The sequence below is a fragment of the Heterodontus francisci genome, chromosome 36 (genome assembly GCF_036365525.1).
Source record: "Heterodontus francisci isolate sHetFra1 chromosome 36, sHetFra1.hap1, whole genome shotgun sequence".
Lineage (NCBI taxonomy): Eukaryota > Metazoa > Chordata > Chondrichthyes > Heterodontiformes > Heterodontidae > Heterodontus > Heterodontus francisci.
Genome location: NC_090406.1, coordinates 47,342,163 through 47,366,522, shown reverse-complemented (window position 1 = coordinate 47,366,522; position 24,360 = coordinate 47,342,163). Strand labels below are relative to the sequence as shown.

The 24,360-nt window shown below is 42.1% G+C and overlaps 1 protein-coding gene across 11 annotated transcripts in view; it reads left to right on the top strand.

Annotated features, from left to right (window-relative positions):
• The window catches only part of eps15l1a (epidermal growth factor receptor pathway substrate 15-like 1a), a 419,830-nt gene that overhangs the window by 274,267 nt on the left and 121,203 nt on the right, over nt 1-24,360 (top strand). For all 11 annotated transcript variants that reach the window (XM_068016623.1, XM_068016624.1, XM_068016633.1 and 8 more), the window contains one exon: nt 20,209-20,288. In XM_068016623.1, coding sequence (XP_067872724.1) covers nt 20,209-20,288 — 80 coding nt within the window. The remainder of the gene's footprint in view (nt 1-20,208; nt 20,289-24,360) is intronic.

The window sequence follows — 24,360 nt, the reverse complement described above, 5'->3', positions numbered from 1 at the left end:
CTCTACCTTGCCCCTCCTTAGGCATGAAGCTGTAGCTCCCACAGGTTCTGCTGGCATGTGATCAATATTCCTCTTTGCTTTTCTTTTGTTATTTTAATCCTTCATGCCTCTTCAGAGTGTCAGCCTGGTTCAGTGGTAGCACTTTTATCTCTGAGTCAGCAGCTCACTTGAGCACAAAATCTAGGATGTCACTTCAGTGAAATACTGAGGGAGTGCTGCACTGATGGAGGGTGCTGTCTTTTGCATGAGTCATTAAACTGAGGCCCTGTTTGCCTTCTTGGGTGAACAGAAAGGATCCCATGGCATTATTTTGAAGATGAGCAGAGGAGTTCTCTGTAATGTCCTGGATAATATCAAGCAACTTCACTAAAAGGAGAAAGAGTGGTGGAGGCAGATTCAATCATGCCTTTCAAAAGGCAATTGGATAAGCACGTGAAGGGAAGAATTTTCCAGACTACGGGGACAGGATGGGGGCAGTGGAACTAGAAAAATTGCTCTTGCAGAGAGTTGGCATAGGTTCAAAGGGAGGAATGGCCTCCTTTTGTGATGTAACTATTCTATGATTCTATTTGGCCATTATCTCATTTGCTGTTTGTGGGATCTTGCTTATGCAATTTGGCTGCTGCTTTTCCGACAACGCTAACTGCAATTAAAGTATTTAATAGGGCTTTGGTAAAAGGTGCTAATTAAATGCAAGTCTTTCTTGATCGCACTGACTCATGAGGTAGAATTTCATGATTGCAGGCATTCCTCCATTACTTTGCCTCAGTGACCTTTCTTTATGTAGGATATTTGTCTGTAAAGCCATCGCAATCAAACCCAATTCCGTCCTCAGCCAGCTAGCGCATGTTTCTGCACTGGATAATCTTCAATACTGGGAGTTCTGCTCACTAAAGTTTGGGGAACCCGAGCTGACATCATATAGTTGAGTAGAATCCTTAGGTTGAACCTGGGAGTCTCTTGATCTGTAGAATTTGCTCAGAGCAATGCTGCACCATGAGATTTTTATTTTGAACATTGCATTATGATTTTTGAATTAACTTGCTAATCTTAATTGAAATGCACAGGCTTTGGGAGAGGCTGAATCTTCCAAATAAAATATATTGAAGACACTCAAAGGAGCAAAATACAATCTTATCGATAACATATCTACATCCCTTTGCAGACTCCTTATGTCCTCTTCACAGCTTAGTCTCCTACATATATATATATACAAGCTTTTTATTTAAGAAGTTCTGTCCGTTGGATTGCTAACCTAACAAGTTCTGACATTTTTTTTTTTGGTTTTTCAGTAGTTTTGTTGGGAATTTAGAATAGAGGGAATGGAAGTTAAGGCAGTTGTATGTTCCTCCTGCAGAATGTGGGAGGTAAGGGTCGCCAAGAGTGTCCCTGCTGACTGCATCTGCAGGAAGTGCACCCAACTCCAGCTCCTCGAGAACCGCGTTAGGGAGCTGGAGCTGGATGAACTTCGGATCATTCGGGAGGCGGAGGGGGTTATTGAGAGGAGTTATGGGGAGGTAGTCACACCTCAGGTAAAAGAAGTAGGTAGATGGGTTACCGTCAGGGGAAGGAGAGGTAACCAGCAGGCAGTGCAGGGATCCCCTGTGGCCGTTTCCCTCAACAACAGGTATACCGTTTTGGATACTGTTGCGGGGGACGACTTACCAGGGGTAAGCAATGGGGTACAGGTATCTGGCACAGAGTCTGTCCCTGTTGCTCAGAAGGGGAAGAGGAGCAGAGCATTAGTCATTGGGGACTCCATAGTTAGGGGAACAGATAGGAGGTTCTGTGGGAACGAGAGAGACTCACGGTTGGTATGTTGCCTCCCAGGTGCCAGGGTTCGTGATGTCTCGGATCGTGTTTTTGGGATCCTTAAGGGGGAGGGGGAGCAGCCCCAAGTCGTGGCCCACATAGGCACCAACGACATAGGTAGGAAGAGAGATGGGGATTTAAGACAGAAATTCAGGGAGCTAAGGTGGAAGCTTAGAGCGAGAACAAACAGAGTTGTTATCTCTGGGTTGTTGCCCGTGCCACATGATAGCGAAGCGAGGAATAGGGAGAGAGAGGAGTTGAACACGTGGCTGCAGGGATGGTGCAGGAGGGAGGGTTTTGGTTTCCTGGATAACTGGGGCTCTTTCTGGGGTAGGTGGGACCTCTACAAACAGGATGGTCTTCACCTGAACCAGAGGGGTACCAATATCCTGGGGGGGAGATTTGCTAGTGCTCTTCGGGGGGGTTTAAACTAATTCAGCAGGGGGATGGGAACCTAAATTGTAGTTCCAGTGTACAGGATGTTGAGAGTAGTGAGGTCAGGGATAAGGTTACAAGGACGCAAGAGGGCACTGGCAAGCAAGAACCTGGTTTAAAGTGTGTCTACTTCAACGCCAGGAGCATCCGGAATAAGGTGGGTGAGCTTGCAGCATGGGTTGGTACCTGGGATCTCGATGTAGTGGCCATTTCGGAGAGCAGGGGCAGGAATGGATGTTGCAGGTTCCGGGATTTAGATGTTTCAGTAAGAACAGAGAAGATGGTAAAAGAGGGGGGGAGGTGTGGCATTGTTAATCAAGGAGAGTATTACAGCGACAGAAAGGACGTTTGAGGACTCGTCTACTGAGGTAGTATGGGCCGAGGTTAGAAACAGGAGGGGTGAGGTCACCCTGTTGGGAGTCTTTTATAGACCTCCAAATAGTTCCAGAGATGTAGAGGAAAGGATAGCGAAGATGATTCTCGACAGGGGCGAGAGTAACAGGGTAGTTGTTATGGGGGACTTTAACTTTCCAAATATCGACTGGAAATACTATAGTTTGAGTACTTTAGATGGGTCAGTTTTTGTCCAGTGTGTGCAGGAGGGTTTTCTGACACAGTATGTAGACAGGCCAACCAGGGGCGATGCCACATTGGATTTGGTACTGGGTAATGAACCCGGCCAGGTGTTCGATTTAGATGTAGGTGAGCACTTTGGTGAGAGTGATCACAATTCGGTTAGGTTTACCTGAGCGATGGGCAGGGACAGGTATATTCCGCAGGGCAAGAATTATAGCTGGGGGAAAGGAAATTATGATGCGATTAGGCAAGATTTAGGATGCGTAGGATGGGGAAGGAAACTGCAGGGGATGGGAACAATCGAAATGTGGAGCTTATTCAAAGAGCAGCTACTGCGTGTCCTTGATAAGTATGTACCTGTGAGGCAGGGAGGAAGTTGTCGAGCGAGGGAGCCGTGGTTTACTAAAGAAGTTGAAGCGCTTGTCAAGAGGAAGAAGAAGGCTTATGTTAGGATGAGACGTGAAGGCTCAGTTAGGGCGCTTGAGAGTTACAAGCTAGCCAGGAAGGATCTAAAGGGAGAGCAAAGAAGAGCAAGGAGAGGACACGAAAAGTCATTGGCGGATAGGATCAGGGAAAACCCTAAGGCTTTCTATAGGTATATCAGGAATAAAAGAATGACTAGAGTTAGATTAGGGCCAATCAAGGATAGTAGTGGGAAGTTGTGTGTGGAATCAGAGGAGTTAGGGGAAGTGTTAAATGAATATCTTGCGTCAGTATTTACAGTAGAGAAAGAAAATGTTGTCGAGGAGAATACTGAGATTCAGGCTACTAGGCTAGATGGGATTGAGGTTCGCAAGGAGGAGGTGTTATAAATTTTGGGAAGTGTGAAAATAGATAAGTCCCCTGGGCCAGATGGGATTTATCCTAGGATTCTCTGGGAAGCTAGGGAGGAGATTGCAGAGCCTTTGTCCTTGATCTTTATGTCGTCATTGTCGACAGGAATAGTGCCGGAAGACTGGAGGATAGCAAATGTTGTCCCCTTGTTCAAGAAGAGGAGTAGAGACAGCCCTGGTAATTATAGACCTGTGAGCCTTACTTCGGTTGTGGGTAAAATGTTGGAAAAGGTTATAAGAGACAGGATGTATAATCATCTTGAAAAGAATAAGTTCATTAGCGATAGTCAGCACGGTTTTGTGACGGGTAGGTCGTGCCTCACAAACCTTATTGAGTTTTTCGAGAAGGTGACCAAACAGGTGGATGAGGGTAAAGCAGTGGATGTGGTGTATATGGATTTCAGTAAGGCGTTTGATAAGGTTCCCCATGGTAGGCTATTGCAGAAAATACGGAAGTATGGGGTTGAAGGTGATTTAGAGCTTTGGATCAGAAATTGGCTAGCTGAGAGAAGACAGAGGGTGGTGGTTGATGGCAAATGTTCATCCTGGAGTTTAGTTACGAGTGGTGTACCGCAAGGATCTGTTTTGGGGCCACTGCTGTTTGTCATTTTTATAAATGACCTGGAAGAGGGTGTAGAAGGGTGGGTTAGTAAATTTGCGGATGACACTAAGGTCGGTGGAGTTGTGGATAGTGCCGAAGGATGTTGTAGGGTACAGAGGGACATAGATAGGCTGCAGAGCTGGGCTGAGAGATGGCAAATGGAGTTTAATACGGAAAAGTGTGAGGTGATTCACTTTGGAAGGAGTAACAGGAATGCAGAGTACTGGGCTAATGGGAAGATTCTTGGTAGTGTAGATGAACAGAGAGATCTTGGTGTCCAGGTGCATAAATCCCTGAAGCTTGCTACCCAGGTTAATAGGGCTGTTAAGAAGGCATATGGTGTGTTAGCTTTTATTAGTAGGGGGATCGAGTTTCGGAGCCACGATGTCATGCTGCAGCTGCACAAAACTCTGGTGAGACCGCACCTGGAGTATTGCGTGCAGTTCTGGTCACCGCATTATAGGGAGGATGTGGAAGCTATGGAAAGGGTGCAGAGGAGATTTACTAGGATGTTGCCTGGTATGGAGGGAAGGTCTTACGAGGAAAGGCTGAGGGACTGGAGGTTGTTTTCGTTGGAGAGAAGGAGGAGGAGAGGTGACTTAATAGAGACATATAAGATAATCAGAGGGTTAGATAGGGTGGATAGTGAGAGTCTTTTTCCTCGGATGGTGATGGCAAACACGAGGGGACATAGCTTTAAGTTGAGGGGTGATAGATATAGGACAGATGTCAGAGGTAGTTTCTTTACTCAGAGAGTAGTAGGGGCATGGAACGCCCTGCCTGCAACAGTAGTAGACTCGCCAACTTTAAGGGCATTTAAGTGGTCATTGGATAGACATATGGATGAAAATGGAATAGTGTAGGTCAGATGGTTTCACAGGTCGGCGCAACATCGAGGGCCGAAGGGCCTGTACTGCGCTGTAATGTTCTAATTCTAATTCTATATTTGTGTCATCAGCAAATTTAGCAACCATATATTCTGCCCCTTCATCCAAGTCATTGATATAGATTGTAATTAGTTGAGGCGCCAGCACCGATCCCAGTGCCAGTCCACTAGTTACAGCTTGCCAACCTGAAAATGAACCATTTATGCCGATAGTGTTATTGTTAAATATATAACTTAAAAGTTTAATGCATTGGTGATTTATTTTAAGCCATAGTAGGCATGGCAAATGAAAGAAAATCAAAATTATTTTGAATTGGTAGTTTCATTATTGATAGATTTTTGACTTTTGATGGTTATAGAGTTTAGTTTTTAATTTTAGTCAGTCAAAAAGTGTGGCATCCGAAAACATGATGTGACAGACATGAAACTTAAAATATGCATGTATGTAAAATAAACTAGTCACTCTCCATTGGCATTGCACATGGGAAACTGTGATCAAGTGTAATGCTGAAGCATGGTTAGAAGGTGGGGGAAAAATTGAACCAAGGCACGTGCATGAAATTCAGTCCCCAGTTTAAAGGTATACATTCTGTTATACATACTTTGATTTAATATTATTTATAGTTAAATAGTAAAACTTGCATTAGTTTGAAAAGTAGAGTTGGCTACACCATGATGGGTGCAGTACAAGCTGAGGAACTGGGAGAGCAAAACTGAGGCGCTACAGTGGCATCACTGGTGAGAGGTTCCAACTGCAGTTGGACTTGTTTACATCAGTAATTTTCATTATAAATTTAGACAGGAATTTATAATAGGGAAAGTACACTTAGAAGTGTGATAAATGTGACACAGGAAGTAAGGGTTTGCAGACAAGAAGTGTGCATAGAAGTAAAGTTTTTAACGTAGGTCATAAAAGGCTGTATTTGCTGACAACACAACCACTAGGTGGCGCTGCAGTGGCCCATGTGCAAATGCAGCCTGTGCCACTAAATCATCACAGCCTGTGACGTTCAGGCACCTGCCAGGACTAAAGATGGCGCTGCTCAAATAATCACACAAAGCCAACTGAAACACATGGCAGCACACAATGGCCGGAGGGAGCGAGCGAGCGGGCCGGCCAGGGAGGAGCGAGCGAGCGGGCTAGGGAGGGATTGAGCGAGCGAGTGGTGCGGTGGGGGGGAGTGAGCGAACGCGTGGGGGGGGAATCAAGCGAGCAGGCGGGCTGGGGGAGGGGAGCGGGCGGGGAGGCCCGCTTCCCCTCCCTGCTTCCCTCACCCCATGCGCTCCCCCCGCTTCCCTCACCCCCGCTCTCTGCCCACGTTACGCGGTGCCATCATCTGCACATGCACCAACCAGTCCTGGCAATGTGGAACGCAGCGCATGTGTAGAGAGCAGGAGACCGTCTGCGCATGTGCACAGATTGGCGCAGTCTGATGATGTCAGCTGCTGGCTGCGTTGTCAATAATCATTTTGATCATAAAATATAGTGATGCATGCTGCAGATCAAAAGGAGCTGTACACTTTCAAGTTGTACAGAATAATTTTGTTTATTTTTAGCATAGTACACTTGATCTGCACAATGGCATTTTTCACTAAAGTACGTTTAGGAATGTGCGCATAATAAAAACACATAAGCTGACAATGAGTTTTAGGGCATCACTTCAATTTGGGGTGCTAGTCATATAATGAGATGGCTTGTGCTTTGATAATTAGATTAGATTAGAGATACAGCACTGAAACAGGCCCTTCGGCCCACCGAGTCTGTGCCGAACATCAACCACCCATTTATACTAATCCTACACTAATCCCATATTCCTACCAAACATCCCCACCTGTCCCTATATTTCCCTACCACCTACCTATACTAGTGACAATTTATAATGGCCAATTTACCTATCAACCTGCAAGTCTTTTGGCTTGTGGGAGGAAACCGGAGCACCCGGAGAAAACCCACGCAGACACAGGGAGAACTTGCAAACTCCACACAGGCAGTACCCGGAATCGAACCCGGGTCCCTGAAACTGTGAGGCTGCAGTGCTAACCACTGCGCCACTGTGCCGCCCTAAGCTCTGAGAAGTTGAAAAGCTGCCTGTTGACTCGCTGCATTGCTTTCTGTTAAATATTTTAATTTATTGAAATGCTCTTTCTTTTCAAACCATGTACAAATGAGTTATTGGAAGTGACATACACTAACCCACAGAAGGAACATTAGGGGGTCCTAGCAAAATGTTAAATCATTATATTTTTCTTGAAAAATAAACTGTTTCTAATCCATTATTCCCAGTCAGCAGATTGTGAGATAGTTGTATGTTTACAGCTGCCGTTTAACCCTGTAACAGTATATGCCATCGTGTATGTTGTGTACGCATGAACATTGGGAGAGCTGTTTACATCAAGGCTGTTACTGATATTTCTGCAAATTTCCTGGGCTGCTGTGCAGCCGACAGGGAAAGCAACCTGGACTCAACAAAGTGGATTTGGGTTGTCCAGGGCATCCATTCAAGTCCGTAAACGTTAGTGCTGTGGAAATGCAGCTTCTAAGCAATCTCTGCTTTTGAGTAATTGGTCTGTTGTGGCCTTTAACTGCGCACAGACATCCAATATAACATTCCACAGAAGGTACTTTTGATTTTAGTCCAGTAATGTTTTTGAATTAGAATGAAACTAAATGTGGTTTTGAATAGTTTTGCAGTCATGGAATATTAGTAAATATCAGTATGTAGAGAGTAGGCAGAAATGGGTCATTTTTCAGGTTGGCAAGCCGTAGCTAGTGGAGTGCCAGAGGGATCAGTGCTGGGGCCTCAACTATTTACAATCTATATTAATGACGGATGAAGGGACAGAATGTATGGTTGCTAACTTTGATGACACAAAGATAGGTAGGAGAGTAAGTAGTGAAGAGGACATAAGGAGTCTGCAAAGGGATTTCGATAGGTTAAGTGAGTGGGCAAAGATTTGTCAGATGGAGTATAATGTGGGAAAGTGTGAACTTGTACACTTTGGCCGGAAAAATAGAAAAACAGTATATTCTTTAAATGGAGAGAGATTGCAGAACTCTGAGATGCAAAGGAATCTGGGTGTCCAAGTACATGAAACTCAAAACGTTAGTACACAGGTACAGCAGGTGATTAAGAAGGAAAATGCAATGTTGTCGTTTATTGCAAGGGAGATGGAATATAAAAGTAGCAATGTTTTGCTACAGTTGTACATTGCATTGGTGAGACCACATAGCATACATTGTACAGGGCGTTGGTGAGACCACATCTAGAGTATTGTATACAATTTTGGTCACCTTACTTAAAAAGAATATAATTGCATTGGAGGCAATTCAGAGAAGGTTCACTCGATTGATTCCTGGGATGAGAGGGTTATCTTATGAGGAAAGGTTGAATAGGTTGGGTCTGTATTCATTGGTGCTTAGAAGGATGAGAGGTGATCTTATTGAAACATATTAGATCCTGAGGGGACCTGTCAGGGTGGATGTTGAAAGGATGTTTCCCCTTGTGGAAGAGACTAAAACTAGGGGGCACAGTTTAAAAATAAGGGGTCTTCCATTTAAGACACAGATGAGGAGAAATTCTTTCTCTGAGGGTCGTGAGTCTGTGAAACACTCTTCCTCAGAGCACGGTGGAGGCAGGATCATTGAATATTTTTAAGGCAGAGGTAGACAGATTCTTGACAAACAAGGGAGTCAAAGGAAATCGGGGCTAGGCAGGAAAGTGGAGTTGTGTTCTCAAACAGAATGGCAGAGGAGGCCGAGGGGCTGAATAGCCTACTCCTGCTCCTGGTTGGTATATTCATAGTTTTATTTGAAAGATAGAATTTTATACCCATTTTTGATGGAAACAGCTCAGCTTACGAATAATCTCGCAGAAACATAGTAAAGTTATCGGTGGCGCTTTATATGAAAATGTTGGATTTCCTTAAACACAGCACAGTGAGTGGGGGAATTTGAACCATTTTCTTCTCCATGTGAAGCACTTGTTAATATCTGCCAGCCATTTTCAATTCTTCACTTCCTCCTTTACTGGTGGTAAAGCAAAACAGGTATGAAGACTTATCCATTGAAGACGTGTAAGAATTTAATGTGTCTCAGCCAGTTAATAAGAATTTAATGTACAGTATATTCCCAAAAGTCACTTAATTTAAACTTCTGGGTAGTTTGGATCACACAGAAAAACCCTCCAGTACCATTTCATTTCAGTTGCTAAATTCAAGTTGACAGAAAATTCAAATGCGCGAAAATGAACTGCGTATTATCGGGAGTATTTTGTTTGAGAAAAGCATTGAAAGTGATTTTAGATGCCAAATAAATCAGCACATCATTTAAAAGTTTTTGCAAAAACACCAAGGGTTGTGCCAAAAATTCAGACCGACGTATACTAAATGCCTGAATACGTGTCATTTAGGAACTGGAGTAGAGACCATAATATTTTTACAAATGACTTTAAATTTGCTACAAAATGTTTCAATGCAGGTATTTTAAAACTAGTACCAGAGTTATTTGGTATTGAATGCTCTGTTAGTCTGTGCTCTGGTTCCCTGCAGTATAATATGTAGTGTGTTATCTCATGGACAATTAGTTTAGTTTAGTTTAAAAATAAGGGGTCCTGACCTTAGTGCATGGCACTATTCAAAGAATGACTGGGCTATTCTCCACGGTGTCCTGACCTAACTTTTTTCCTCAACCAATATTGCTAAAATAGATCATCTGGCCAGTACCTCATTGCTGTTTGTGGTATCTTGTTGTGTGTAAATTAGCTGTTAATTTTGCTACATTACAGTGACCATATCTTAAAAGTATTTAATTGGCTGTAACATGCTTTGGGATGTCCTAAGGTCATGAAAGGTGCTATATGACTGCAAGTCTTTCTAGCTTTCTTTAATGACTGTGGGTGGGGTGGAGAAGAATCATATTGCTCACCCATGTGTGGATGGACTGAGTCATCGATGCATCCAGAAATGATGGCAGCTTCTCTTTTTGGCAGTGTTGCCACTGGTGACAATGTTGTCACCAGCCTTCTCCATGCTGCTCCAGATAGCGTTGCTGCTGCATTTGCTTTACAACACAGTGCCTACAGCACTGCATCCAGGGATTTCACTGGCAGAGCTGTAAGGTACCAGCTGCGGGAACTTAGTGGACTCACCAGAACACTGAACTTGTTACTTGGGGTGCTGGGAGTTCTGTTCCCAAGTAATTTATTTTTTATTTTATTAGAGTTTTTGGCAGTGTTCCAATGCCTAGTATGTAAGACAGCACTGGAATAGTTATTGAGAGGAGGTTACAGGACCTCTAGCAAGAACCCCCTGTAGTGTGAATTTTGCCTGAACTGACCCTGGCTTAAAATGTTGCCATTTTAATGATCATTCTCAGCTCGCTAATGAAAGCATGAACATAGTAGGTGGTCATTCAAATGTTTCAATATTAGCTATAAGCAGACGGTTTCTGAAGATATATTAGAGTCATAGAGAGATACAGCACTGAAACAGGCCCTTCGGCCCACTGAATCTGTGCCGACCATCAGCCACCCATTTATACTAACCCTACACTAATCCCATATTCCTACTACATCCCCACCTTGCCTTACCACCTACCTATACTAGGAGCAATTTACAATGGCCAATTTACCTATCAACCTGCAAGTCTTTTGGCTGTGGGAGGAAACCGGAGCACCCGGCGGAAACCCACGCGGTCACAGGGAGAACTTGCAAACTCCACACAGGCAGTACCCAGAACTGAACCCGGGTCATTGGAGCTTTGCGGCTGTGGTGCTAACCACTGCACCACTGTGCCGGACAACTTTGTTCATGCTGGTATGTAACCATAATTCATAATAACTGCTAAATAACCGAGTCCAAGAGGATAGATTCCAATGCCACAACCAAAGTATTTTGTCCATATGTTGAATAAGAACTGATTTGGTTCTCAAGGTTTGAGAATACCATGAATTTCAGACATCACCATATCTCAGCAGTGCTTTTCTTAACTGTTTTTGAAATTTATTTCAGTATTTCCTCAAATTTTAATTTTCAGTTTTTTCTGCACATTTTTTGTGCTAATTAAAACAAGGGATGTTGAGGCTAGAAACTAGAATGCCTTCTATGTTTTTGTTCCTGTGTCAGCATCAAGCATTCGAGGTCAGGTGGGACATGGGTTGGGTAGAGAGTAAACCTCAGTGCACTCCTCTGGCACTGTATGTACACTGGCCTTTTGCTCAACTGACTGAAAATAATACTGCCAGAAACAGCGAATAATTGTTCAAATTCTTGTGGTTCACACTTTCTAGTATGCAACAGAATGGTGAAAGCCATGTTTGCAGCCATGATGCATGAGGAATGAGTATAGTATCAAAACTGTGGTTCGTACTCACGGAGTCAAGTCTTTGCGATTCATGAGGTGTTATCAGAGTACTGCATTGTTATTCATTGCTATAAACACCTTAAAAGTGTTGACTTACATAGCAATTTGTTTTGAAGTTTTTTTGGTGGAGGAGGGTTTGTTGTAAAAAAAAATTAGAATCCACTTTAGTGCAAGTTGTGTAAGGGTGTTATGACCAGGTGAACAAGGGTCTAGGGGTCCCTCTCAGCCTTCACTTGGTCTTACCGTAACAGGGTTTTATTTTTAAACACACTTTTTTTTTAGCTCCCTCTTTGTGAATCCTTGTTAACGAACTTCCCATTATAATGCAAAGAAACTAGCCAAACAGGTTTTCTTAGGTATAAAGAAAAAAGGTTGAACTTTATTAAACTTAAATTCTAATTCGGTTAACGGATACATGACACACACATGCAGATAGAGACAGAAAAGAGCAGAAGAAATAAAGTGGAAAAGTTTGAGGCAATATCTGAAGATGGTCTTAGTTACTGTTCTTCGAGCTCGCCGTAAAGCCCTTCATTGTAGGTAGGTCTTGCTTTTTGTTGGGGCCCAGTATTCTTCTTAGACCTTGTTCAATGTAGGAGACTTTTCTCTCTTGAAGTTCATGTGTCCTCAGTGGTTCAAAGGTTTGTGAGAAAGAGATGGGAGCAGACAGGAGAGATCTTCTCACTCCAGGAGCAAAACAGTCTTTTTCTCAGTTCAAACTCTTTGTACAATTCAGAAAAACCCAGGTTGCAAAGCAAGTTAGTTATGTGACTAGCTGATCTGATCAAGTCTGTTTGTGGATTCTCTTGTTTTAGCCGACCCTGGAATGTCTCTTCTTACACACAATACCTGGTGCTCAAAGTCCATTGTGGGTTAAATTGGAGCAGGAAATAGCCCCTTTATCCCGCCAAGCACTGTCTGTTAGTATGCAAATGTTTTTCCCTGCCACGGCTGGGAAACTGTTTAACAAGTCATTTCCTCACTCCAGCAACAGTTTAAAATCAGTGTTTATATGACAAAATTAATATGCCTCATTCCTGGCAGGTGGGGGGACTGCATGCCAAAGGGTAAGTGATATGGTTCCGATCACAATGGAATATACCAGTGTAACGTGTTTTTGTTTTAATGCTTATTATCTTCAAATCCATGTTCACAATATGGCAACTAGTGCATAATTCTGTTTGGTGCAGGCTTCTGTGCTCTCCTTCACTCTGTTGACTGGTTTCTCATTTATTCTGCTATCCATTCCTCCATTTCACAGTCAGTGGTAGGTCCTTTAACTGTGACAGCTCTTCACTCAGGAGCTTCCTTCTTAAACCTCTCCATCTTGCTGTATCTTTTCCCATATTCAAAAATCTCCTCAAACTCATTGCCTTTGCCTTTGTTCGCATGGCCTAATCCTTTTTGCATCTGTTTCTCTTTTTAATGAATCTCCTTAAGGGGTGTTAAAGAATGTATATAATTGCAGGTTATTGCCGTGCAGGGTAAATTTCTGTTTTATTTAGGTTTGCATAATAAAAGGTTAACTTAGCTCTCCTGTGATATTTGTTCCCTTCATTTTCATTGTTCTATTTATGGTCAGTTGGGAGAATGAAAAATGGGTCATAATTGGTGAATTTGGGATAAACAGAACAAGCTTCGTGTTTTCCAGAAATGATTGATTTTAAATACTCATAAATTGTACACTCAATTCTTTAAGTTGTATTTACTTGAATATAGTTTCTGTAAATTTCCCCTCACAAAGGCTGGGGCACAGCTCTCTGGACACCAGTTCCTTTCTGATGCTTTACACTAACTTCAAGTGTAGCCCCTTCAAAGCCTGATTCCCTCCTCACCTGACATTTTCTGGCAGGCATGTTGCCAGCACGGATCATTAGTAGTAGGGACCATTGCTAATTTTATTTCTACAATTAGTTTCAATGCCCTGGATTGGGCAGGGGAAAATTGTTCAATGTCCAGCCTCTTGATTGCTGGCCAAATGGACTGAAATGGTTGTCTTCAGTCCTTTGCAATCCTAAGATGTTGAGTGAGGACAAGATAAAGCTCAACTTTGATGCCCCTGTTTACCAACACTGTGTTGAGGCTGTTTATGGGCGTGGTGTTAGAACTAGGACAGCCAGGCAGTGAAGGAATGAGCAGTGGAGCCTAGTCTTTATACACTTAGAAACTTATATTTACAGAGTCACACATTGTATATTGTGCACCTCCAAGCAACTGCCCTTTTTCAGCCTGATCCTTTTATATTTGAGCATAGGTGAGTCCCTAATTAATACCCACAACCTGAATACAATTAACGCCCAATTGACTTACAATTAACATATGGTACAGAAAGGTTGACCGATCTGGAATCATAGCCCAGCAAAAAGCCAAGGACATCAGGTAAGGAGGGAAAAAAACTGTCTAGGGAAAACATGCTTAGAGAGAAGATCAATCCCAGGATCTTCCTGCTCGGCAAAACTCTGTGTCATGTTCAGTTATTGAGCCAACAAGGGAACATAACTCATAAACTCTAAGATCCTACACAAACAATTAATTATAATGAGTGCGCTAGCATTTTATTTTATTTAGAGATACAGCACTGAAACAGGCCCTTCGGCCCACCGAGTCTGTGCCGACCATCAACCACCCATTTATACTAATCCTACATTAATCCCAATACTCTCTCACATCCCCACCTTCCCCTACCTATACTAGGGACAATTTATAATGGCCAATTTACCTATCACCTGCAAGTCTTTGGCTGTGGGAGGAAACCAGAGCACCCGACGAAAACCCACGCATTCACAGAGAGAACTTGCAAACTCCGCACAGGCAGTACCCAGAATCGAACCCGGGTCGCTGGAGCTGTGAGGCTGTGGTGCTAACCACTGTGCCGCCCACTTCTGGGCACTTCTGTTTAAGTCTCTGTTTATATATGGAGTGAATTTGTGAAATTTACCTTGGGATTATAGGTTTCGTTATTTTTGATACTTTGATATCCTGATGGAAGTTTTATTCAGTTCATTGGGTTATGCATTTTAATGTTGACTGTTGCATGGGATCATAGAATTTAGCAAAACGTATGGTAGTGGACAGATCGCTTCACCAAATGGACCAAAAGTTAACCGCACGTAGGATGGCTGTACAGTTTTCAAAATAGGCATGTTCCTTGTAATAAAAGCAAAATACTGCAGGTGCTGGAAATCTGAAATAAAAACAAAAAGTGCTGGAAAATACTCAGCAGGTCTGGCAGCATCTGTGGAGACAGAAGCAAAGTTAATGTTTCAGGTCAGTGACCTTTCATTAGAACACATCAGAGCTGCTTCATGTTCCTTGTAATCTTGTGAAATGCTGACCATCAGGAGTGGGGCCCTTTTCTGTAATAAACCCATTTTATTCATGAGTTCACAGAAATGTTATCACTAAAACTGTTATTTTTGCACAATTTATTCCATAGCTCAGTCATAGAATCTTTCTGGTATCAAGTGTTTGCTCTATTTCTGTAATTTTCACAGAATAATGAATAGTAACTGCACAATTAAAAACGCCAAAATATCACATCTTGAAGGGGGGTAGGGGCGGAATGGTGGTGGAAGGAGTGAAGAGGGGATGTGTAACTGGAAACTTAATTAAATTTTCAGTTACCAGGAGTGTGGGTGCAGGTTTGGGATTCCAGTTTCTATTCACTGAGCATACAATTGATTATTCGTGATTCTGCCTCTCATACTTTGTCTTGTCACTTTGGTGATAACAATTGAAAGAAAGCACTGCAGAAAATTCTCAAAACCAGCAAGTCTTTTCAGTTCACACCAACTTGGAACCTGCCTCAAAAAGAACAGTAATCTTGTGGCAGTTTTAAGTGCTGTTGGATTCATTTGTGTTGTCGGTCTCTACAACAGCGAATTTGAAACTTTATTGTTTTGTGTATGGTTTAATTTGTGCTCTGTAGTAGATAAGGTAGATTTCCATTGCTTCCCTTTAATCCTGTATGTGGCTTTCTGTATGAGGTTGTACTCTTTCTCCCAAACATCATGACTCTTGTAAGAAGACCTTTTGTCTCAATTCACAAAGATAAATTAAGAATGATTTTACATAAACTTTTGAAACTTTCATAATTTGTTAAATTGGCTGATTTAAAAAAAAAGATATATAATTATGTAGAAAGTAGAGCACAAACGGGCCATTTTTGATGCTAAAATAAGAGCAAAATACTGCAGATGCTGGAACTCTGAAACAAAACAAAACATTGCTGGAAACACTCAGCAGGTCTGGCAGCATCTGTGGAGAGAGCAGCAAAGTTAACATTTCAGGCCAGTGACCTTTCATCAGATCTGGCAAAGGTTAGAAAAGAACTAGGTCTTAAGCAAGGGGAGGGGAGTGGGGGAGATAACAAAGGGGAAGGCTTCCCACTCCCCTCCCCTTCACTTGCTTAAACCGAATTCTTTTCTAACCGTTGCCAGTTCTGATGAAAGGTCACTGACCTGAAGCGTTAACTTTGCTTCTCCACAGATGCTGCCATTTTTGATGCTTGTCTTTCAGATCTTTTTGATGAAATAAATTTGGTTTCTGGATCTACTTCTTGGGATGAATCTTGTAATTTTATATAATCTCTGGTCTGTTCAGAAGGGGAAAAACACAGCTTTAAAATATTGTGCATGGCTCTCCAACCCCGGAAGGTGACAGTTCCACCCTGGTTTGTGCTGAGTTAACTACTGGCACATAGTGAATATAGGCTTGCTACAGCCCTTCAAATGGAAATTAGACAGGTTTTTGAAAGTAGACGTTTCCAGGGATGGGGAATAAGTTTCTACATTACAACAGTGACTATATTTTAAATGTATAACATTGGCTGTAAAGCATTTGGGACATCCTATGGTTGTGAAAGGCATTATATAAATGCAAGTCTTGCTTCTTTCTATTTTGCCATATTTGTGATAAGTCACAGACCACTGCAGTCTCCTGGAGGCTTGATTGCTTCATAATGTTGGAGAGGAATTTTCCAGTTCTTTTTGAATTGGCCACAGGCATTTTCCTCCATCTTTTTTGTCTCTCTTGAGGCAGCATTGCATAAGGTTGGGTTTATGGAGTGTGAGGGTTCACCATTAATTGATTGGAACGGGCTTGATGGACTGGATGTCTATCCTTTTCCTCAGTTTTGTATGCTTGTATATAACATCTTTCACCTTAGTACGGTAGTGTAGTTATGGTACTGGACTAGCAACATAGAGGTCTAAGTTTCAAATTCCAATTTGATAAGCTGCGAAATTGAATCATAAAATGATACAGCACAGAAGGTTGGACGGTTAGCCCATCATGCCCAACTGGCTGTTTGAAAGAGTTATCCAGTTAGTGTCATTCTCCTGCTCTTTCTCCACAGTCTTGTGAGTTTTTTCCTTTCATGTATTTATCAAATTCCCTTTGAAAGTTATTGCCTTTGCTTCTGCCAGCACATTCTAGATCATAACTCACTGCATAATGTTTTTTCCTTGTGTGGCCTCTGGTTCTTTTGTCAATTACTGTAAATCTGTATCCTCTGGTTACTGACCCTTCTGCCACTGGAGACCATTTCTCTTTATCTACTTTATTAAAACCTTATATGATTTTGGACGCATCTATCAAATCTCCTCTTAATCTACAGAAAGTGCTGGAAATACTTAGCAGCATCTGTGGAGAGAGAGAGAGAAAAACAGTTAACCTTTTAGGTCTGTGACCTTTTCTTTCTCCACAGATGCTGCCAGACCTATTGAGTATTTCCAGCACTTTCTGTTTTTATTTCAGATTTCCAGGATCCACAGTATTTTGCTTTTATGCTCCTCTTAATCTACTCTAGAAAAACAGCCCCAGTTTCTCTAGGCTCACCATGTAATTGAAGCCTTTCATCCTGCTACCATTGTGATAAATCTCCTCTGCACTAAAGCTTTGACATCCTTCCTAAAGTGTGATACCTAGAATTGGCTGCAATTCTGGGATTCAGTAAATCTGATAATGTTGCTGGCTGGCACCAAAAGAAAATGACCATGAATTTTACTAAAAATAAAATCTCCAAATAGTTTGCTAATATCTCCATTGGCTAACTGTGCAAGGTTCTCTTCAATCTGCCTACCTGTTACTTCAGTCCACACTGTGTAGTTGACTCCTTATGCCCTAAGGGCAAATAGGAAGAGACCATAAATGCTGTCTTTACCAGTGACCCTAAATCCTAAGAATAAATTTAAAAAACAGAGCCAATATGATTCTTTTTTTTCTTTGGCTAGGAAAGAAAAAATAAACCAGAGTTTCCTTCTCTGGTAAATTATTCTGGAAAGTACATTTGTCTGGATGTGACATTCAGTTTTGATGCCCATGCAATCTAGCTTACACCTAGAGGACAGCTACTCGGATGATGCACTGATTGGTGATAGGTGCACTTGGGTCCTTGCTCCAAGATAGGATACCTTCAGGAGAGATTGGAAGAATATTGGGGACAAAAACAAACCCTAAATATGGCACTTAAGCTTGCTGAGTCAATCATGATAGACAATGTTGATTCTTTCCCTTACATATTTATGTGATGCATTTCATCCCTTTTTATACATGCTGCTGCTGTTAAGTATGGCATGTCTCTGCCATCAACATTCTGTGGGTCACCATTGACCAGAAACCCACCTGGACAGGCACGTAAAATGTCGAGGCTACTAGAGCAGGTCAGAGTCTGTGTAATCTGCAGAGTGGCTCACTACCTGATTCCCCAAAGTCCTTCCACAGAGACAAAGCTGACGAGCCTGAAAATGATGCTGGTTATTGATCAAAGACAGTGCAACAGTTATTTTAAATGGAGAATTCCATAAATTGTCATCTAATCACCTATTGCTTCCAGAATTAAATCTCAGTTTTCAGGAAATTTTTTAAATATAATTTGATGATTTCATCGCTTCTACTGTCCTCTGCTGTCATGCTCTGTTTTATCATCCTGTTCCTCACCTACAAATAGTGATTGTTCGCACCTCTCGACCTGAAAGAATAGCTGATTTATAATCGCCACAAAACTGTAGTAGGATTATCAAAGAAATAAAAAGCAGCTAATGTGACTTTTATAGCAGTGTAATTGTAAAGTGGTTTGTTCTGAATGGAAGCTGCCGGATTGCTGTACAGCATAGTGAAGCCTTGTTATTCATACTCTTTATTCTTTCAGCTGAGAAACTGAAAGCAGTGATGAACAATAAGTGACAATAACAGGAAAAGCACAGCGCTTTATCGTAAAAAAAAAGTGGATTCTGTTTATTGAGCTCCATCTGTTAGATATGGTGTTCATTTATAGAATGTTGAGCAGCTGTGAGATTAATTATACAATAAAGGAATGAGAGTAATGCTAATCTAATTATAACCTAGTGGCATTCTAGTGCCTTCCTGTTCAGTTTCGAGTAGAGGTTTCTTGAGAACGGATCAATTTTAATCCTCTGCATATTGGAGTGGAATTGAAAATGTTAAAACTATTTTTGGTCCAAAAATATGCATGTTGGAGCAGTAGTCTATATGATAGTACATGGAATGAAAGAAAGATGCTATATAAATGCAAGTTGTTGAGTGACAGCACTAATCATCGAGTTGAAGACTGGACTCCTAAATGGTTTTACTGCCACAAATCCTCTCTCCCCGTAATTTATTTCATTTCTCCCAGACTGTGATTAAAAAGTGAAAATCATATTTTTGTAATTTTGAAAATAATTCTTCATTTAAAAGGCTATGAAACATTTTTCATGCTCCCATTGGTGACTGTTTCTCGTGTACTTGTGCGATTCGCCGAAGGGTAAAACTGGAGCAAGTGTTCATGTTTCACAACTGCAATTGCAGAGCCTGAATGAGAAGATGAGTTTTGAAAACTGAAATGGTGAATTTTGCAACTGTTTGAAAGTGCAAGGAATTTTCTCTGAGCTGCATTTAGTGTTTCTGAGGCAGGGGATTGTTAGTGTGTTAGGGAGACACTTTCTATTACCTGTAGAAATGAGGTATTTTCTGTGAGGTTCTTGCTATCACCGAAATTAGTGGTGCCAACCCCTTCAAAAATGTTGAGCAGTGGGACAAACCATTAAACTCCTAACAGTTGAGATTTTAGCTCCAGCATATTATATTTATAGTGGTTTTATTTACTCAATGGTAACATTTAATGCACTTGCTGGCCCCTGGCCCTTGCTGCTCCCTGGCCTTGCTTACTGGTGAAAAAAAGAGGCTTGAGGTAAAATTGACTCAATGTAATATAAAATAGATGGGATGTGGGTGGAGGGGGTGGGGAAGACGGCTTTGGGGGGGGGGGGTGGGGGGAGGCAGGGATGGAATGCCATGGGGGGAGGGGGATGTCATGGGGGGAGGGAGGGGAGACGGCATGAGCAGGGATGGAAGCGGGGATGCGGGGAGACGGCATGGGAGCAGGGCTGGGAGGTATGGGATGGGGATGATAGGGGGATGAAAGGAATGGAATGGGATGGGAATTTAAGGAAGTACTGTTGAAATAAAGGTACTATTACACCACAATTGTTTTGTAGGTCTCTGCTAGTATGAAATATTCAGCATTACAGTCCTGTGTAAGATGGGTGAAAAACTTTTGAAAATACAAACTTCGTTTTAAAGGTTTTTTTTGGCTTAAAGCCTGCTAATTGGAGAGAGGTTTACACTTTAGGGATTAAATTCAAATGAAGATACTTAGTTTTGCTGACAGAATTTGTAACCAGTTTATTGTAAATGCTTACAGATCCATTTGGGACGTTGGACCCCTTTGGAAGTAGTGCCTTTGGGAGTGGAGGATTTGCAGACTTCACCCAGATGTCCAAGGTAATATATAGTTTGGGTCTCAGAGTGCAATTACTTACTGAATTAACTCGTTTGTACTTGAACTAGTTGATCTCCCCTAGTGTTGGCCACAGATAGTCAGGACAAAGGTAATACCCCTTAAGAGTGCAACAGTGATACCGTAGGTATAGGTTTGGGGATCGGCAGCTTCTGCAGCTGATCAAGTTCCATCTAGTGGTAGAAGTGAGCAGGTGTGACTGTGACGGGTAGCTTTATAATTAGAAATTTCTGTAGCTGTACCATCTAGAATGGCAATGCTGAAATATGTGTATGTGATATACACAGCAAATTTAGTAAATCATGGGTAGGTCATACAAATTCCCATGACTGAGAAATGGACAACCTTTCCTAGGCTGCTTGTGAAGCTGATGTGAGAGAGCAGCCCAGCAACCTGTAATTTCCAACTTCCTTTGTGGAAAAAGTTCTTGGCATCTGTTCAGTGCCTTGACTCAGCATTGGTTGTGGGCGGGGGGAGTGAGGTGTGGGGAGTGTGGTGGCGAGAGAGATTCTACCTGTGTAATTTTATTTCTACTCAGTGGTTTGCCTCTGTTGCTTGCCTCCTATGTTAAGTGAATCATCATGGGTAGTTCTAGGGGGGCATTGAACATTCAGCATAAAAACCAGATAAGCATAGTCAGCATCTAAATGGGGAAATGATAGGTCTACACTCAAGGTATTGGCCTATTTCCAGACATGACAACTAATACAGCTTAACTGAACAATGAGAAGGGGAGAATAACAGGTAATAAATAATCAAGAGTCAGCTGTGCTGGCTCCTATCAATGCAGCAGGTTTAATAACCTGTGAATAGGTTTTTAAAAAATCTGTAAAAAGGTGAAAAGCTGATGAGGTGACATTCAAACCTCATCTCAGTCAGCCACTGAGAAGGTATTCGGAAGATGACGTCGCAGGAAAATTCCTCCAAGATTGCAGGGAATTAAATGGAAGGCGGATGGGAGAAACAGGCAGGAAAATCTAGAAAACATCAAAGAGCTGAAGTTGCTGAAGCCATGCTTAAGACTAAATGGATGCAAAATGCTGAGAATATTGTTTAGAATAATATAGGAGAGCCTAGACAGAACGGTTGGAATGTGAATAATGGGATGTTGAAGTGGTGAGCCACGTGGTCAGGACTGGCCTTGAGATACAGAATGTTGATGTTCAACAAGACGATCAGCCGATCTGCTGTTTGATCTTCCCAATATGGAGGAGAGTGGACCATGGGCATTGAATACAGTGTACTAGATGGGCAGAAATACATGCAAATCACTATATTGCATGGAGTTTTGGGAGCTCTGAGCAATGGTGTGGAAACCAGCAAAGTGTGTTTGCTATATTTGCATGAATTGTGTTAGGAAAAAGCAGCAGGCACCGAGGGTGATGGAATAATGGACAAAGGGTATCATGGTAGGAAAGACCTCTAGAAAGAAGAGGTGGTGGGATCATAGCAATGCAAGAATGTAATGTGGCAGATGAGAGGTGAGGGCAAGAAGGAACCATATTGTTATGAAAGGAGGAAGCCTTAATAGTATTAGAAAATAACAGAGTGGAATAGGCTTTTAGAGTGAGATGTGGAGAATGGGGAGTGGAGGAGAGGCAAGTGAGGATGTGGAGAATGAGGGAGTGAAGTAGAGGCAGGGTGGGAGTGGAGAATGGGGGATGGAGAGGCAGATGAGGATGTGGAGAATGAAGGAGTGAAGGAGAGGCAGTGAGGAGGTGCGAATGTGGGGGAGAATGGGGGAAAGGAGAGGGAGTGAGGGGGTGGAGAATGGGGGTATAGGAGGAGCTGTGAAGGGGTGGAGAATGGGGAGGTGGAGAGGTGGTGGGGGAGTGAAGAATGGGGTGGAGAAGAGGCAGTGAGGGGTTGGAGAAAGGGGAGGTGCAGGCGAGGCAGTGAGGGGGTGAAGAATTGGGGGGAGGAGAGGCAGTGAGGGGGTGAAGAATGGGGGAAAAGAGGGACAGTGAGGGGTGGAGAATGGGGAGGAAAGGAGAAGCAGCGAGGTTGGGGACAAGGGAAAAGGAAGGAGAGGCAGTGAGGTTGTAGAGGAGAGGAAGGGAAGGAGAGGCATTGAGGGTGGACAGAATGAGGGTGAAGGAGACCCACTAAGGGTGGGGAGAGAAGGAGAGGCAGTGAGGATGTAGAGAGTGTTGTGCAAGAAAGGCAATGAATGTTGCGAATAGGAAGGGAAAGAGAAGCAGTGAGGATGTGGAGAAGGGAATGAGATATAAAAAATACATTACAGCAGCTCGTGCTGAAAGTGGAGTCCTGGGAGCAGATATGATGGAGACAGAGTAACTGAGAGAAAGGAATGGAATTATAAAATCATAACTAAACAAAGGGAGAAATTGGGAGATTTCTTTTTTATACAGAGGGTTCTAAGGTCATGGATTGCCCGACCAGAAATGGAGGGGAATGCAGAATCCACAACAACTTTTAAAAGGGAACTGGATAAATATTTGAAAAATAAAATGTAAAATCCGAGGGGAATCGGACAAAGTGGACAGCTCTTTCAAATGGTCACTGCAAGCACCGAAGGCTGAATGGCCTCCATGTAGGCTGTAAAAACTCTGATTTATATTTTCCATTTCTTAATTTGGAAGTATGTGTTATTCCTATGGATATGTTTAAATATTAAAATTCAGGCTTATTTTGAATTATTGAAAATAATTTTTTGTATCTACCATATCCTGAAGTCCCTTCAGAATTCTGTTATGTTTAGCTATTTAGTGATGAAAAGCATTGCATTGCACCACTCCCTTAAGAACTTTTTTTTTTACAGCTTTGGAACATAGGAACAGGAATAGACCATTTAGCCCCTTAAGGCTGTTCCACCATTTAGTGAGATCACGACTGTTCTGCAGCCTAACTCCATATACTGCCTTTGCCCCATTTCCCTTAATATCTTTGGTTAACAAAAGTCTATGAATCTCAGATTTAAAATTAACAGTTGATCTCATATTACTATTCACAGCTTGTGGAAGAGTGTTCTAAACTTCTACCACCTTTGCATATAGAAATGTTTCCTAATTTTGCTCCTGAAAGGTCTGGCTCTAATTTTTAGATTACGTCTCCTAGTTCTAGGCTCAGCAACCATTGGAACTAGTTACCCTCTATCTGTTCCCCTTGATATCTTGAAAACTTCGAACAAATTACCCCTTAACTTTTAAATTCCAGAGAGTACAACCCTAGTTTGTGTAATCTCTCCTTGTAATTTGACCCTTGGAGTCCAGGTATCAATCTGGAAAGCTACGCTGCATTCCCTCCAAGGCCAATATATCCTTCCTGAGGTGTGGTGCCCAGAACTGCTCACAGTAACCAGGGCTTTGTATAGCTATAGCATAATTTTTACCACTTTTATTCCTGTTTTCCAGATATAAAGGCCAGCGTTCCACTAATCTTTTTGATTATTTTTTGTATTTGTTCATGATGTTTTAATGATCTATGTATATGGACGCTCAAGTCTCTTCGGACCTCCACTGATTCTAGCTTTTCACCATTTAGAAAGTACTCTGTCCTATTCTTTTTAGGTCCAAAGTAGATGACCTCACATTTACCTATATTGAAACCTATTTTCCACAGTTTTGTCCATTTACTTAATCTATTAATATCTCTTTGTAATTTTATGCTTCCATCCACACTGCTTGCAAAGCCACCTATCTTTGTGTCATCAGCAAACTGAATATGTGGCTTTCTATCCCATCGTTTAAGTAGATAATAAATGTGTTGAATAGTTGAGGCTGCAACCACAGATTCTTGCAGGGGCTACTAGTCATATCAATTAGGTTACCTGCCCATTATGCCTACTCTCTGTCTCATGCGCTCAGCCAATTTTCTAACCTGGTCAATAATTCACCTTCAATTCCATGGGCTTCAACTTTAGCTAACAGTCGCTTATGAGGGACTTTATCGTATGCCTTCCAGAAGTTTATATAAATAACACTCATAGACATTCCCTTGTCCACTACTTTAGTCACTTTTTCAAAACATTCAATCATTTCATCAGGCACAACTTACCCATTACAAATCCATGCTGGCGCTCTCTGATCAGCTGAG